The sequence below is a fragment of the Tenrec ecaudatus genome, chromosome 13, assembly GCF_050624435.1.
Source record: "Tenrec ecaudatus isolate mTenEca1 chromosome 13, mTenEca1.hap1, whole genome shotgun sequence".
NCBI classification, from domain to species: Eukaryota; Metazoa; Chordata; class Mammalia; order Afrosoricida; family Tenrecidae; genus Tenrec; species Tenrec ecaudatus.
Window position 1 is genome coordinate 77198518 of NC_134542.1, and position 18401 is coordinate 77216918.

The 18401-nt window shown below is 41.7% G+C and overlaps 1 protein-coding gene across 2 annotated transcripts in view; it reads left to right on the top strand.

The window, feature by feature from the left end:
- Positions 1-18401, top strand: part of FAP (fibroblast activation protein alpha) — a 103316-nt gene that overhangs the window by 58068 nt on the left and 26847 nt on the right. For both annotated transcript variants that reach the window (XM_075529537.1, XM_075529536.1), the window contains exons 13-17: positions 2613-2717; positions 2816-2886; positions 5397-5450; positions 6510-6634; positions 15851-15898. In XM_075529537.1, coding sequence (XP_075385652.1) covers positions 2613-2717; positions 2816-2886; positions 5397-5450; positions 6510-6634; positions 15851-15898 — 403 coding nt within the window. The remainder of the gene's footprint in view (positions 1-2612; positions 2718-2815; positions 2887-5396; positions 5451-6509; positions 6635-15850; positions 15899-18401) is intronic.

Consider the following 18401-nt stretch of genomic DNA (forward strand, 5'->3'; position numbering starts at 1 on the left):
TAGATGACACATCCTTGCTTGCTGAAAGTGAGGAGAACTTGAAGTACTTGCTGATGAAGTTCAAGGATTGTAGCCTTCATTATGGATCACAAATTACTGTGGGAAAAAAAACCCAAAAATTTCACAACTAGACCAATAGGGAATATCATGCTAAACATAGAAAAGATTGAAGTTGTCAAGATTTCATCTTCCTTGAAGAGCGCCATCAATGCTCATGGAAGCAACAGTCTGAGCTCAAACGACGCATTGCATTCGGTGAGTCTGCTGCCCACGATCTCTGTAAAGTTTAAGAGCAAGGGTATTACTATGAAGATGAAGATTCACCTGAGCCACATACACTGTGGTATTTTCAATCGCCTCATATACAGGTGAAAGTTGCACATTGAATAAGGAAAACTGAAAAAGATCATGTACCATATGTACTCGAGTATATGCCGACCTGAATATCAGCCAAGGCACCCAATTTCATTAAAAATATGCTGAAAATCTTGGCTTATACTTGAGTATATAGAGCAAATTGCGATGTTGGCAGAGCCTATTGAAAGGACCATGGACTGCTAAAAGAACACGTATCTGTCTTGGAAGGACAGAGAGATGCTTCTTAGAGGCCAGCATGGTGAGACTGAGTTTCACCAACTCTGGACATGTTATCAGTCAAAACCAGTCCCTGGAAAAGGACATCATGCTTGGTAAAATGGAGGAGTAGCAAAAAAGAGGAAGGTATTTGATGAGACAAACCAACACAATGGCTACATCTGTGGGCTCAAACACTGGAACAATTGCGAGGATGGCGCAGGGCTCGGCAGTGTTTCTGTTTTACATTGAATCACTGAGTCAGAACTGACTCAATAGCACCTAATAGCAACCACAGGCTTGAGCCTCTGAGCTCTCAATTTTGCCTAGTTTTACTTAGAGGCCTGAGCTTCAATATACAAAATAATCTGACTGAGGCTGTTTTTATTATTCATGAACCTAGTAAGGGATTTATGTAAGGAGGTGGCAGTTTCTCGTTATCGTAATTTCCATTTTGTTTAAGATACCAATGTTATGAGGTTTATGACACCGTACTAGTTTTTCTAGGACTGTCATGACAAATTATCACAAACTGAATGTCTTCAAGCAATAGCAGTTTATTCGACCACAGTTTCGAATCTGGAAGTCCAAAAGCAAGAGGTCTATAGGGTCATTCTCCTTCCTAAAGTCCTAGGAAAGAGTCTTTCTTCACCTCTTTTCAGTTTCTGGTCACTCCCAACAATCCTTAGTGCTTCCCAATATTTAGTTGCATCATTCCAATCTCTACTTTCCTCCCTGTCTCCCTGTATGTCCTCTCTTCTTCTTAAAAGGACATCAGTCTTTGTATGTAGAGCCCGTCCTAAACCAGTCTGATCTCATCTCCATGGTCACACTGGTTCTATCTATAAAAACCTTACTTCCAATTAAGCCAACATTCTGAGGTTTCAGATGGACATGAATTTTCAGAGGTCACTACAGACACGACATTAAATAAGTTGCCTCTTATTATCATGCAATCATGATCACTTTAAGGGTCACAATCATCAATGTGTTAAATAAGGCAACATGTATCAGATTATGTATAGTGTTATTAGGAAAGAGGCTGTAATCACTTTGCAGCTTGCTTCCTGCTCAAGCGCATGTCCATACTGAGTGTCAGCAAGCCTTTAGTAACTAAAAGCCACTGGTGTTTTTGCTTGGTGAAGATTGAAAGGAGTTGAAGGTCTGGGCTCACTGTCATTTGGAGGTCCCCTTGAAAGAGAGCTACTCTTGGATTCTTGCCTGCTATTCTCCCACCACTTTACTGCCCTTTTTTGTTTTAGGTCCTGAGTTACCAGGACAGACAGCAGCAAACATAAAGCAATTAATGATTTATTTGATGGGAGAAATAGACACTACCTCGTTTGGTTTGCAGGGTTTCGCTCATCCATGCCATGCGGAATATTGAAATGTAGCTTGCTATGTTCCAGGACACGCTGCAGCTGCAGCTCCTGGGCCCCTGCGGTGGTTAGGTAGCTCTGGGAAGTGTCCAGAGGGCATCCTCGGAGAAGTCAAAGAAAGGCAGTGAGGTCTGCTCCGAATTTCGGAGTAACCCCCACTTTGGAAGTACTTTTCTCTCAACCTCTAGAAAACCCGTCTTCCCATGAAATCTGTGATTCCAGGTAATTATTTTTTAAGATGCCTTCCTTGTATTTGATTTAGGGCCTTGGCATCAGATAAGTCAAGAATTACAGTGCTTATAAAGCTTAATGTGAAAAAAAAAATTTTTAAGCTTAATGTGAGTCACATTTTTGGTCCCCTATCAAAATTTTGAAATTTGCCCTGGTTAAATATCAACATTCACCTGCGATTCCTTTAACTCTTGCTTAACAAACACAAACTCAAGGATTAACATTATATCAATCAGATTGCATAAATCCAGGAATACACAAATGCCTGGCGGAGTAACTAGAAAAGTCACCTGTCTGATGATAACAGAATTCCCCAAATGAGCAGTGGCAGGTAAGCGGACAAGGCAGTCTGTGTACACATAGTGGTAAGCTGCTATTCTCGTGCACCTTTTCTTTTGAACCAATGTAAGCTCCGTTCATTTCTTTCAGTTCTTTGTTTCGACACCAGTTTTTGGTTATGATGCCATTTCATACTACAAAATATTGAGCGACAAGGACGGCTACAAACATATTCACTATATCAAAGACACTGTGGTATGTTCCTTCCAAGATTTATCTCTTTAAAGATCATTCACTTGGGGTTGCTCAAATAACGCTGAGCTTCACACAACATAATGCTTGTCTTTTTATAGGAAAATGCTATTCAAATTACAAGTGGCAAGTGGGAGGCCATATATATATTCAGAGTAACACAGGATTCACTGTAAGTACTGCATGATGTACCATTCAGGCTTTAATTAGCACTGCTGGACGAGCAAATGATACTGCACCACCTCGCTTAGTGAAGAGCATTTTTGTTTACACTGACTCTGTAGTATAATTTAATTAAGATAACACATTCTTTAATGGATAGTCAATCTTATTTCCTTTTGGAAAGGACGTTTAGTACATCGGTTCGCAACTTGTGAGTTGTGACCCCTTTATTGGTTGAACAACCCTTTCACATGGGTCACCTGACCCTTCCACAGGGGTTGCCTAAGACTTTCAGAAAACACATATTTCCGACAGCTTTAGGAACTGAGACACTGCTCCTCTATCCATCTCTAGACAGGTCCACCCACATGCAGATACGCCCACATTCGAGTACCCGGTGTGAAGACTGTTACCCATGCTACACCATGCTTCAAGACAAAATTTCATTTATTTGTAGCTAGAAATAAATATTTCACAATATATAATTACATATTATTTTGTGATTAATCTATGCTTTAATTATGTTCAATTTGTAACAATGAAAACACATCCTGCATGTCAGATATTTACATTATAAGTTATAACAATCAAAAAATTACAATTATGCAGTAGCAATGAAAATAGTTTTATAGTTGGGGGTCACCACAACATGAGGAGCTGTATGAAAGGGTGACGTCATTGAGAAGGTTGAGAACCACTGATTTAGTAGGTGGTCACTCTTTTACTTTCATACAAAGAATAAACTCCTTAAAATAATAACTGGCTCTGAAGACAAACTTGATGCTTCAGCATGGTAATTATTTATAGTAATTCACTGTTATACCAGTACAAAATAAGTATCTACAACTATCATTTATTGATAAACTACTGTACATCAGATACCATGAAGTAGACATGATTACACCAGGCTTTCAGATGAGACAACTATGACTCAGAGAATTAAGAAATTTATCCAAGACCACAAGTTATTTATATGACAGGATTCTAATCCAGAACACTCTATAACTGTTATTATGAACCTTACCCTAGGGCTGCTTTCTTCCTGTTCAAGTCTGTTGTATGCAACTAGTCCTTCTAAAAATAGTCATTTTTGATGAAAACTCTCTTATCCAGAGTGTATCCAGCTGCTTCCCCTCATTGTTAATGAAGTTTAAATCCAAGGGGACTCTCAGTGCTCATGATCTGCCCTCCATCTAGGATTAAATCTGAGATGATTTGTTCATGGCAATTGAAGGGAACCCTGTCTGAAACCCGTTGCCAATTTATTTGATTATATTCCTAGTGAGCAAACAGAGTTGGAGGTTCTATTAGGGACATCGAGATCCCTGAGGAGTAAGAAAGACAAGATGAAAAAAGGGAAGAGAATTCTCAGGCACAATGTATTTAGAAAGTGAAGGTGGCTGCAGGCAAGCACAACCCAGTAATGGTCATAACCTTGGCTTAAGGTGATAGAGGCCTAAAAAAAATTGGCAATGGAGCATCAACTTCTAGAGGACAAAACAATGCCTTCTTATGACATTTTTAGCATTTATCTGAGTGCTTGATACAAAGCAGTTACTGAAATATAAATAAAATACTCCTTAAATGCAAGAGAATAAGGAAGAGATGGGAAATCCCACATAGAGATTTAGTGAGACTGGCAAATTACTGGATCTGGGTGGGAAATGGAAAAGAACAAGGGAAGGTGGATTTTGTTGCACATTATAGATATGAAGAGAATCAGGAACCTGTGATGGCAAAACACAAACAAAATTACAGGTAGCTCTCTGGGAAAGAGACTGAGCAGTCTTAGTTACAGGAAGCCTTGAGTTGATGTGGGAACGGTAAGTGAAGCGATGATCAGACATGTAAGAAGATGATAGATCAGAAGAGAAATTTCATACTTGGAATGAATTGTATTCTGTTGCCTTTCCTTTTACTTGAGAATAACAAGTTTTTACGTCAGCGAGGCAATATGACCTGGGCTTTGCCCAGTAGGACTGAGAATTAAAAGCTGGTAACCACACCTTGGTTATTCTAGACATTTCACACCCTGTTATGCTATCTCTGGGGAAAACAAAGCAAGAGAGCTATTTTGTGATATTCAGTTGAACTCACAGAAGAGTAGAAATAAATGTAATAAAAATGTTTTGTGGGTGAAGGTAAAATATTCAGATGTTTGAACCATATCAGAGTAAAAATATACAATCAAAAACTGTTGGCCAGCTCAAGATGGTTGTTTTCCAAAGGAAAAAGGAAGCTAGGATTAGTGATTCGATCGTTTCATTCGAGTCCTGATGTCACAGTGGTGAAGAACGCAGCACCTAACTGGAAGGTCACCAGTTTGAGCCCCTCAGCTGCTCCATGGTAGAAAGGCGTGGCCATCTGTTTCCATAAAGATTTGCAGCCTGGCAAAGTTTATGGGCAATTTATCTTGTCTGTTAGGATTCCCATGAGTCAGATTCAACTCATCAGCCACTGGTTTGACTGGATCATTTAATCACCAATGCTTCCTTAATAACTTCTGAGTGTGTTTTTCAGGTTTTATTCTAGCAATGAATTTGAAGGCTATCCTGGAAGAAGAAATATCTATAGGTAATTAATTCTCTTCTATGTTGATACTTGAATAAAAATACATCAGAGTTTATAGGATGTGTAAAATGATTTTTTAAAGCCAGAGATGTAATAAAAATTATTCATGGGTTAAAATTAAACACCCAGAGGATATTGTATAACATATGAGTATGAAAATGTAAATGGTCCTCCCCACCCACAATTGCTGGCCAGCCAATTTGTTTGTCTGTTGCAAAAGGAAGAGCCAAGAAAGTCTAATACTGATATGAACATGGTTTGAAGTCGCACAGCAAGCTTAGAGATAATTGAGGCCATTCGTTCATTTAGCATGCATTTGTTAGCTATCTGTAGTAGATGGTCTCCAGGTCTCTCTTCCAAGATTCCTTTACATGGACTCAAAACTCCATCTTTCAGTTAGCAGCTGAGCGCATTAATTGCACGACCAGAACCTTCTTATAATCTAATCTAGAAAGATTAGAAGATTAGAACATCTCCCCTAAATGTGATTCTGATTTTTCATGTTTGGATTTATGACCAGAAATGTGTGTGTGTGTGTGTGTGTGTGTGTGTGAAAATGATCCATTTCAAAAACTCTGCTGGAGATAGTGAGGGGCCAGGGAGGTAGGCACGGATCAGCTTGTGAAGGGATGCAGCAAAGATGCATACCCAGGCTGTGCTTCCATGAACCAAAGTTCTAACCAGGAGGAATAAAGGGCACAGGACATCCAGAAGCATGAGACAGACAAAAGGACATCCAGAAGCATGAGACAGACAAAGAGAGATGAGAAGACAGAAACCTGTGGCATCCCCATTAGCTGGTTGAATGTAGGTGACGCCCTCAGGGCCATTTGAGGTGTTGGCTATTTCGCCCACCCCAGGGAAGCCCAAGAAGGTTTATGTCTATTCAAGCAGAGATGGATCAAATCTCAGACTTCATCAAAACATTATAAGTGGCATTGGCAGTAGGAAATTTGAGTGGGTTTGATGTCAATATGTAAATTTGTCACTTTACATAGTGTTTGTGTTTTGATAAATATAATTTCAAATTTTCAGCTTAGTTTTATTTTCATTTCTCTCTAGAATTAGCATTGGAGGCTATCCTCCAAGCAAGAAATGCATTACTTGCCATCTAAGGAAAGAAAGGTGCCAATATTACACAGCAACATTCAGCGACTACGCCAAGTACTATGCACTCATCTGCTATGGTAGGTACTGAACCCAACACAAGCACGACCATCTCCAGTGGCACTGTCACTAATCTTGTCACCACACTCTGAATCTTCGGTACTAGCATTTAATATTTGTAGGAGTCTTCGGGTTTGGTGGCCCTGGGTAATGCAAATAGTGTAATGCCCTCAATGGCTAACTGAAAGGTTGGAGAATTGAGTCCATCCAGTGATGTATGAGAAGAAAGGGCTAGAGATCTACTTCTGAAAATCAACCACCGACAACCCGATGGAGCACAGTTCTCCTCTAATACCCATCATGTTTCCCTGAGTCAGAATCCACTTGATGGCAATGGATGCCAGTTGTCTACATTAGCTTATGCAATTCTTACAGATAAAAATGAAAGAGTTTTACAAGAGTTGCTGTGGAATTTACTCACGCCACGTGTATAGACCTGTCCTGCACAGGGATTTCATTAGGTGATTTTTCTAGAGTTGTTCTCCATATCTTTCTTCCGAGATGTCTCTGAGTCGACTCATACCTCAGCCTTGCTGTTAGAAGTCAAGTACATTAACTATTTGCATCTACTAGGTATTTGAAAAGGTGCCCTGGTGGTGCTGTGCGATAAGCTTCAGCCTGCTAACTGCAAGGAGAAGGATGAGATTGTCTGCTTCAGTGACGATGTGCAGTCTGGGAATCTTTACCAAGGTTTCGTATGGGTCAGAGTAGACTTGACGGCAATGGGTTCAGCAGAGCACTTAAAGGAAGAGAGGCAGGTATTGTTAGCCCCATTTTAACTGGAGGAAAAGAGTCAGAAACGTGCCAAAGGTCTACACTGCTGGTAAGCAGTAGAATCAAGATGTGAGCACCAGCCTGTAGATTAAAGCCATGCCCTCGGTTACGAAGTCCCACAGTACCATGATGTCTCCTGCAAACACTATCTAACACATTCAGATATAGCAGAATCCAAAAATCGTCATCAAAAGGAGTATTGGCTGCTAAATGTCAGCCCCAATTGCCTGGAGACACATCAGACACCTACAACCGTGGGACAGAATGATGCTTTCAAACCTGGGATCCTTTGGGAAACGATGTTGCTTTGAACACTAGTTTCAATCACCGAAGAACAAACCCACTGCCACAGAGTAGATTCTGACTCATAGCTACCCTTTTTTTCCCTTGAATCGTTTTATCAGGGGCTCACACAACTCCCATCACAATCCATACACACATCAATTGTGTAAAGCGCATTTATACATTCATCGCCCTCATCATTCTCAAAACATTTGCTCTCCACTTAAGCGCCTGGCATCAGGTCCTCATTTCCCCCCTCCCTCCCTATTCTCCCCTCCCTCACGAACCCTTGATAATTTATAAATGATTACTTTGTCATATCTTGCCCTGTCTGACGCCTCCCCTCATCCACCCCTCTGCTGTCCCTCCCCCCAGGGAAGAGGTCACACGTAGACCCTTGTAATTGGTTCCCCCTTTCTAACCCACCCTGCTTCTATGCTCCCAGTATCACCACTCACACCACTAGTCCTGAAGGGATCATTGGCCCTGGATTCCCTTGTTTCCAGTTCCTGTCTGTACCAGTGTACATCCTCTGCTCTATCCAGAATTTCAAGGTAGAATTTGGATCATGATGGTGGTGGTGGTGGTGGGGGGAGCATTTAGGAACTAGAGGAAAGTTGTATTTTTCATCATTGCTGCATCACACCTGGGCTGGTTCGGCTCCTCCCCGAGACCTCTCTTCAAGGGGTTCTCCAGTGGCCTACAAATGGGCTTTGGGTCTCTACTCCGCACCCCCCCACCCCTCATTCACTATGATAAGATTTTTTGTTCTGATGATGCCTGATCTCTTCGACACCTTGTGATCGCACAGGCTGGTATGCTTATTCCATGTGGACTTTGTTGCTTCTGAGCTAGATGGCTGCTTGTTTACCTTCAAGCCTTTAAGAGCCCAGACTCTATATCTTCTTATAGCCGGCACCATCCGCTTTCTTTGCCACATTTGCTTATGCACCCATTTGTCTTCAGGGATCGTATCATGGAGGTAAACAAACAATGATATGATTTTTTGTTCTTTGATGCCTGATAACTGATCCCTTCAGCACCTTGTGATTACACAGGCTGGTGTGCTTCTTCCATGTGGGCTTTGTTGCTTCTGAACTACATGGCTGCTGTTTACCATCAAGCTTTTAAGACCCCAGATGCTGTGTCACTCGATAGCCGGGCACCATCAGCTTTCTTCACCACATTTGCTTATTCACCCGTTTTGTCTTCAGAGGTTGTGTCAGGAAGGTGAGCATTATAGAATGCCAATTTAATAGCAGAAAGTATTCTTGCATTTAGGGAGTACTTGAGTGGAGGCCCAATGTCCTTCTGCTACCCTAATACTAAACCTATAAATATATGCACATAGATCTACTTCCTCTTCCTCGTATATAAATATATTTGCATATGTGCATGTCTTTATCTGGACCTCTATAAATTCCCTTTGCCTCCCACATAGCAACCCTTTACAGGGTTTACCAGAACTCAAAACCTCACCAGACAGCTGGTGGAATTGAGCCACTGACCCTGTAGTTAGCATTCCTATGATTCTTCTGCAGCACCAGACCCTTTAGCATCCAGTATGCTCACTCGTGGATGGCATGAAATTTGGAAGGCAGCTACCTACCCAACCAACTAGAAGAGATCCATATCTGTGTCTCTTCCCCCAAAATGTGGTACAACAGAATTTTAAAATAATGGTAAATGGCATTAATGTGGTGTGAAAGCAAGGTTTTGTTGAAGATAAAAAGCAGTTGCAGCAGTACATCCACAAGGAAATACCACTGGGACCAAGGTTATCACTGATGGTATCAGATGGATTTTTGACTAAAAAGAGAACATCTAAAAATGTTTACCAGTATGTTATTAACTATACAGAGTATACATAGACATTCGACTGTGTGGATCATAACAAAATATGAACAATATTTCAAAGAATGGGTGTTCTTGCACCCTTGAAGGTGCTCCTACAGATCCTATGCATGGACTAAAAGGCAACTGTTTGAACAAAACAAGTGGATAGCATGGAGTTAAACTCAAGAAAGATGTGTATTGGGGCTGTATCCTCTCACTGGACTTAGTCAATCTGTATGTGGAGCAAATAATCCAGTAAGAGGACTTGGATCACTTACTGATGAAGATCGAAGACTCCAGTCTTCAATACGGATTACATCTCCACATAAAGAAAACAAAAATCCCACAAGTGGACCAATAGACAACAGCGTGATAAGGATTTTCAAGGATTTCATTTTACTTGAATTCACAATAAATGACAATGGAAGCAGCCACCAGGAAATTAAATAATATGTTGCATTGGACAAATATACTGTAAAATAAATCTCTTTAAAGTGTTAAATGGATGTCACTTTGAAAACATAGATGTACCTGACCCAAGCCATGATGATTTTCAATCACTCATTTGTATGTAAAAACTGGACAATGAATAAAGATAACAAGAGAATGGATGCCTTTGAAACATGATGCTGGTGAAGAATATTGAATATATCATGGACTGCCAGAAGAATCAGCAAATCTGTATTGGAAGAAGTACAGCCAGAATGCTCCTTTGAAAAGAGGCTGTTTTCAGGAGGCACCGACCTCTACAGAAGGACAGCCTGCTTGGTAAAATAAAAGATTAGCAAATAAAGAGGAAGACTCACAGTAAGATGTACTGATAACAATGGACTCAAGCACATTGAGATTGTGAGGAACGCCCACGGCTGGGAGTGCACATAGGTGTGGGATGTGTCGGGCCGAGTAGATGACTGCCAACAACAGCATGCATTTTCTAAAATCAGAAAACCTAAGCAATTCATTTAATTTTTTTAAAAAGTCTAAGTAATAAAATATACGTGACATTTTCTGACTAAACTAAGCATTCATTTAGTACATACTTTCTATGCCAACGTATCCCTGGTGGCTTTTAGTGGGTTATGTATGGGGCACAAGATCACAGTCTGCAACCACCAGCCTCTCCACTGAAGCTCTCGACTCCCATCAAGGTTTGCAGTCTTGGAAACTCAACAAGGGCAGGAATTATTTTTTTTCCTGTAGTGTTGAGTTGAGTCAAAATTGATACAATGGCAGTGAGAGTTTTATGTAAATAATTTATTTTTCAAAGAACAATGCATCTATATCTTGATAATTTGACAAGCAAAAAAAAGATGAAGTTGGGTGATCAGTAAATCAATGAGAGATATTAGGATCTCAGTAGTCATCAGAACCATTGGGAAAACTGACTTGGCAAACTGTAGTTTTCCATTTTCTGCCCTGTTTTTTGGGTTAATCCATGAGTTTCCATGGGAGTGGAGGGAATGTCCTTGACAGGATGAGAGCTACAGAGTGCATGCTGCTTTTCCGTTTCGAATGTCAGTTCCCAGAGAGGCATGGAGCCAAAGGAACAACTAGAGCATCAGTGACTCCCTTTGCTACGCAGAACAGAGGCCACCCTGACATACTGGACCACATGGAAATTAACAAGCACGCTGACCCAAGGCGTCTCAAGAAGTCAGTTGACTGCAATATTTTCGTAAAATGTCTGGTCAGAGGCATTTGTCAAATGTTGAGAGGTTATCGTATCTGGTGATATGTGCTGATTCTGACCTTTCAAGGCATTCATTAAATTATGTTCAGTGCTGTTCATTTCAAGCTGTGGATTAATCCAGTATCTTGCATGCCAGTAATGCAAACTTCCATCCCCGGTAAATAGTGTCACTGACCCAGCCACACTCAGTCATCTGTTGATCCTTAGTGTCACTGACCCAACCACAACATCTGTTGTTCCTTCTTTTCTGGAAGGCAGCAGCTGGTTTCTTTCATCTTGGTACTCGTGAGGTAAGGAATGGCCAATGCTTAGTAGAGAAGACCTGTTTTCCAAATGAGCAGAGACGCTAGAGAACACCAGAGCCTTGCTGCTTTTCACAGGGTCTCCCCCAAAACACGCTCCCTTGTAGAAATTGTAACCAGATAGTAGCGATGGCAGCACAACATGAGACACATAATTAATGTCTCTGAATGATACTGGTAAGAAAAAAACTCATTCCATGTTGAGATATTTGAAGATAATGAAATTGGTGACTCTACAATTGCATCCATGCATATTTATATTTATACTCATTCTGTATCTGTTTAATGCTTGAATGTTCTCAATGCACGACACCCTATTTTAGGTAACTTTGGCCTTCTGCTACTTGAGCGCTAATGCTTACCTAAGAGGTAAGAACTCAACAAGCCGCTAAGCTATGATCAAAAGTTGATGGAGGAGTCCCTTCCAGCACTTGAATCGCCTGACTTTTCCACCACTCCCTCTTCCTCAGCAGTATGGTAATTTCCCATTTAGCAAAAAATATCCTGTGTGGGAAGCCCCACATCATCTGGTGTTTTTGAAGCTCCAGTAAAATGAGTCACTGCGCCATCATAGGAAAAACCTTGAAATCTTTCCCTTTAGGATGAAGAGTAAGCCTCGTTATGTAACTTCAAACTCTTGGTGGGGGTGGGGGGTGAATAAATCCCCAGTTATAGGATGAAACCTGGGAAAATCATGTTAATGAAGTTGGTGGAATGAAAACAATACCGGATGGAAAGATCTGGATGATTTATGCTAACCCATCAAGGCCTGGCCCTCAGGTGTTTGTGTGACAGTGGCCTGTCATGAATCAGTCTCGCCGTAAAAGGACTAAAGACAGATCCATGTCCACTACCAGGGCACTGCCACAGAGCACAGGTCGATGGACTAGAAGTCTATGCAGTCAAATCCATATGTCAAGTCCTTACATTCAGACCAAAATAATAATTTAATAGTAGTAGTAGTAATAAGTATGCTGATCACTTTTTTAAACTTTAAAGAAAAATGGATCGAAATTAAAATAGTTGATTAAAATCTATCAAATTCGGACACTCAACAAGAAGAGGATACTGGTTTTTGAGAGGCCTACCACATAGCAGCCCAGGCCTCCAAGCTAAGTTTAGATAGATTCAGCCAGACTGCGAGAGGCTGGCAAACGAAGCTCAAAATGTTGACTTTATCACTTGTAAGGGCTGTGTTCATGGTTTCCTATTAGTTCAACCGGGAGGAATTCGGATGACGTACCCTGACGTGGATATGAGTAGACAGTCACAGGGCCCCTATGGGGTATGACATTGTCACCCTTGTAATACTGAGGACCAGATTAAAAGGCGTGTTCTCTGCAGGCTGATGGAGGTATTGATACTCCAGATATTTTTCTAGAGCTTGCCCCAAAAGCAATTTCCCTGTTTGTGTGGAACCAGGCATAGTGTTATCACATCTCCTCCTCCACTCAGAAGGAGGCATCGAAGCACCCGGAGTGCCCAATGAACGTTTACCTACAATTGCAATTGTTGTTGCTTTGAACTCTGTAACTACCTGAACAAATTTATTCTTCCTCCTGGGTATTATTTTACAAATCAAGAAAATAAACTTAGGATTTAATTATTTATAAATCACATTTAAATGGTCAGTTTTTTCTTAGCCATAACTGAACACCTTAAGAGAATAAGTTGCTGGACCTGCAGGCTCAGGACTGTGGTCTCGAGGGACACCAGTGTGCACCGACTTAACATAGTCCACAAGATAGTGTCCTACATCTTTGGGGAGTATCGGTTGAGATCTTCAAAGTTTGTGAGTGACCATTTAAGGTCCTACTAGTGGTTTCTTCCTGTCTGGAGCCGAGGAGAGTAAAGAAAACTGAAGATACATGGAAACAAGTAGTCCAATGACTTAAAGTAGGTCACGTGAACACAAGTATGCTACAACTCTTGAGACCGTAAGAACTAGATAGTACCCAGTGGCCACTGCCAACAGTTCTAAACATGATTGGATTAGATCTTGGAGAGAGTGGGAGAAAAATTTGGAATAAAAATAACAATCTTAAGAAATATCAGTTTTACTGGTCACATAGACTCTGATGAAATGCTTGAGACTATATAGCCTTTAGTCAGGGAAGAGGTCTGAAAAGTAATTCACTCCAGAGATCCATTTTCAGCCAAGCAAGTGGGTGGTTCTGTAAGAGAAACAGTAACACCAGGATGATGTTAGGACCTTCGATAATCAGCCACGGAAGAGCAACCGGGGCACATTTACTCAAGAACAACGTTTAGAAGGATTAGGATAAAAGGAGGAATGGAAACAGAAACCACAAGAAAAAGGTGGGATAAATAATGTCACACGATGGGGATTGTAATCAATGACGTGAAACAAAGTATGTATGAATGGGCGAGTGTAAAACTGATGATGCGCTCTATACACCTTCACCTAATTCACAATAAAAAGTTTTAAAAGGTTCAGGGATGGAGTGAAGCCGGTTTGGACACTTAAAATCCGAATATTGTATTTGCATAGGGTGTAGACCCTGGTGTGTCACCCAGCTCTGTAACCTTCAGGACTGAAACCAAACTCACTGCTAACTCAGAGCGACCCCCCGTGGGTTTCTGAGACAGTAATGTGCACAAGAATAGAAAGGCCAGTCTTTTTCCCGTGGAGCTGCTGCTGGTTTCAAACTGCCAACCATGTGGATGGCAACTGAACAGGTAACCACTATACCACTAGGGCTCCTCACCTTCAGGCCTCAATCACTTTTTTCCCTACCTGTTCGATGGAGCTTGCCCCAGTTCTTGCCGCATTCAACGACTGCTCCAGACTGGAGTGAAAGTTGCTCCAACTTTAGACAACTCTGTAACACCACCCCAGAGCACAGCTCCCCAAAAGGTTGTCTGAGGTCTCTCTTATGACTGTACTTCATTCCATCTCCTCCCCTAGCCCCACACTTATTCATCCCAGCAGCCCCTCCTGAGAAACTTTTGACACACAAACCTTCATCTGAGTGTTCCTTGGGGGCGTGCCCTCCACAGCATATGTGAATATGCATATTTTTTTCCTGCATTTGTTTTTGCTAGTTGCTGCCAAGTGGACCCTAATACATGATGAACTTAAGTCTAAGAGATCACAAAGTTACCTAGTCCTGTGCCATCCTCATCACCACTCGGTGGTTTCATCTTTCAGTACTATGTGCAACAATGTTCTCTTGTGACCATTAGCTTTTCAGAGGGGGGGTGACCAAGCCTGTCTTCCTAGTCTGTCTTAGTCTCTCAATTCAGATGCATCCCGCCCACCCTGGGAGTCCCTTTTGGTATTTGAAATATCCGTGGTATAGCTTCTAGCGTTAGAGCAGCACACAAGCCACCACAGTATGGGGGGTGGCTGGCCGTATTAGCTACATGAAATAAAAGGTGTTGGATTTTCCCTACCAAAAAGTACTGAACATTAAACCGAGAAGCCAAAATGTTAATACCGTGTCATTTGATCTCCCTTTTGACCCATTTTAAAGTTGTTACAGTTTTTAACATGTTTTGCTTCCTTTTCTGTGAGGTTTTTCTATATTTTGCATGGTCCTTGTTTTGGGGGGACATGGCATGGGGTTGCTGTTTGTTTGCTTCCTGTGAGTATTCTGTATGATTTTCATGTATATGAGCTCCAGGGTAGGTAGAACTGGATCAGTAATTGACTAGGGGCAAGGCAGGCAAATAGAGAGAGGGAAATGAGGAGTTAGTGAGAATGAGGACAGGAAGGAATGTTCTGAAATTAATCGTGGTGAGGATCACACAGCTCTTCTTAATCTGATGGAATGATTAAATTGGATAATATGTTAAGTATAGGCCAATAAAACTATTCTTTGAAGACACAGCATGGGTCCTGGGGAAGGTTATTTGACAGTAAAGACATAACTAATGTTTCCCTAATGCAGCATGGCATCTTCCCGGACCACTTGCCACTGCGGCTTCATGGATTTATTTGTGTAATTCTTACACTCAAACTCATTGCCATCCAGTCGATTCTAACTGCGACAGCGACCCTATAGAACTGAGTGGAACTGACCCAGTGGGTTTGGGAGATGGGAAATCTTTAGGAGAGAAGACAGACAGCCTCATCGCGCTCCCTCGCAGGGCTTGGTGACCCGTGGTGAGCATCCCAACATGCAACGCGCTGTTCAGGGTCACTCTTGGAGAAGCGCACAGGCAATGAGCGCTCACATCTGGTCTTTGGTTGGGTCCTGATGTCGCATGTTTAAATGTATTTTGGGATTAAACGGTGTATTTGAGTTTGATACTCATCACAAATCAGCAGTTCTTGTTTCAGACGTATTTTAAAATGAGCCCTATGTTTGCTTTTCTTCCGTACACAGGCCCGGGACTCCCCATTTCCACCCTTCACGATGGCCGCACGGATCAAGGTACTCTGCCTTGCATGCTATAGGCTGGAGTGCCCGGTGGCACTGCCCTAAAGAAAGCAAGGCATAGGTTTGGATGTCCCTTGGGTCAAACCCGGTCATCTGAAATTCAACAATTATTGGTGGTAAAAACCTCATGCCATGTCGGTGAGTTATATCAGAGGGTCTCCTGAAATCAGCCTTATAAAATTCACAGAAGTTTGGAATTGGAGAGAAACTTAGGACGTTCAATACAACCTCCCTCCCAAATAAAAATGCTGTTTTTTGTAACATCCCCAAGTGGAGACAAATCCCCAGCAAGAGAGCAGAGGGTGACTGTCACGCTAGCGTTTTTGTTTTAACAGCTACATCACACTGTTGCCACATTTGAAACCCTGAAATTGGGAGACTCTTTCCATTTTCAACTGCTATCAAGCCTGCCTGTTCTCCATCCAATATTTGGGAGATTGGTTCAGAATAGTTCAAGGCTCAGAGATGACCATTTTTGCTCTCAATAGTCTTATTCAGGGGGATAATTTCTCGGGTAATTTCCCTGCTCATTTTCTTTTTTTTTTTTCTGACTTATTATCAAACAATGGTATAGGATTGGATTTGTTGGGGACCAGGGATAATGACAGACACTCCTTTCAGCATTCAGAAACATGATTGTCTCCGGAGAGCTTTGGTGACAAACGAGTCGGGTGACAGTGTTGGGATTAGTTTGGCTGCCAGCTCAGTGGCTCAAGGCTAGGTGAAAAAAAAGTCACGGAGGAAAAGCAGAGTCAGTTCAAGAACTCTGCACAGGACTTGTAATAATGGAACTGTGAATTGAGTTCCCTTAGACATTAGTTTACCTTGCGTCTAATAATGAAATCCTTTCCAAAAAATGACAGATTGTATTTCTCAATTTGGCTCATATCGGGCTGCAGTTGGAAAAATTGGAAAACAATACTATTTTCAAATATGAAGACATTTCGTTTAATGGGAATCACCAGAGAATGTGTACTCTTCGTTCCATCATGGCATCGTGACGGCAAAACAAAGGTTATCTTCCCAAAACATGGATTTACACTTCCTTGATGGCGTTGCCACATTCATGGCAGATACCATACTGTGCTCATGGCTATATTATTTCACCCACCATTTAAAAAAACATGCCCAGTCTTCATTTAGCTGTGCCATATCTATTTCTCTCTTTCCTAATGCACCAAGTAGAATGAAAGTCCTTTCAGATCAGAGACCCTCAAGCTCACCTGATAATGAGCCTTTGTTATAAATATTGATTCCCGGGCTCTTTCCAGAGACCACAATGCAGTGCAACTTGGATTGGACCAGGGAATCTGTATTTTTAATAGATTCCTCAGACAAGCATTGGAGCTGTCGTTTTAGAGAAGGTTCTCTGCCTTCAATTTATTTTTAGTTTTGTCACCCATTTCCCACTGCATTTGGTGTCAGTAATCTTCATCCCACATGTATGGTTTGGGTGACTACCCCATTATACCCAGCTGCTGTACTAGATCATAAAATGGCTTGATAGTGGGTTGGACATCATCCTTGTCCACAAGGCAAGCAAAAGTGTGACGAAGCAATCATCATAGAGTGCAGCAAGGACCAAGGGGACGTACAGGGATGCTGAAAGCACAGAGGACAAAAGGTTACCTCATCCAGGATCTGGGGTCCAGGAAATGTTCCTAAAGATGCCTGCATGAAACCAGAGACTTGGTAAAGCATCAAGCTGTTAAAGTGCTGCGCTGCCTGGCTTGGTCAAGTCCATTGATATTTGTGCTTTTTTTTTTTTTTGAATGAAGACAGGGGGACTCATTGTGTGGCATGAACCTTCAGACACATGATACGTTTCATTGTGAAAATGCAGTGTGAGATACCGATGGGACATCTGAATGGAGCTGTCTTGTAGATAGATCGCTTTGGACAAAGATGACAGAATTGGTTGGAACTGAAGATCATTAAATGGAAGCCTTAAGCTGCCAGACATAGAGTTACTTAAACCAGGAATATGGATAAATGCAACGGGGTAGGAAAAACGAGGGTGAGCGGGGCTGGTAAAGAATGAGTGTACACAACACTAACCCCCATGAACTGGAAAGAGAAAGTGAGCTTACAAAGGAGCTTGGGCATGGAAGGAAGAAGACAGGAGAACAACTTGAGGGCATGGGTCCCTGAAAAGAAAGGGAAAGACCATTCTAGTCGGCAGGGAGGAAGAGAGTGAGTGCCAAGGACTGCAGAGAGCAATGCAAGATGGGCTCCAAATCTTAACGAGAAGGAACTGAGCCCCACGTTAGCCAGGGCAGTTTCAGTGATGCAGTAGATATGGAAACGAGACTGAAGTTAGCTGCCGAAACCAAGTTCACTGCCATCAAGTCGATTCAGACTCAGAGGCCTGCATAAGACAAAACAAAAATACAGTGGTGATTGCGTTGACGCTTGCTCATGGTAACCCCATGCATGCCAGAGTAGAACTGTGCTCCGTAGACTGTTCACTGGCTGTGCTCTATAGAGTTTGCCAGAA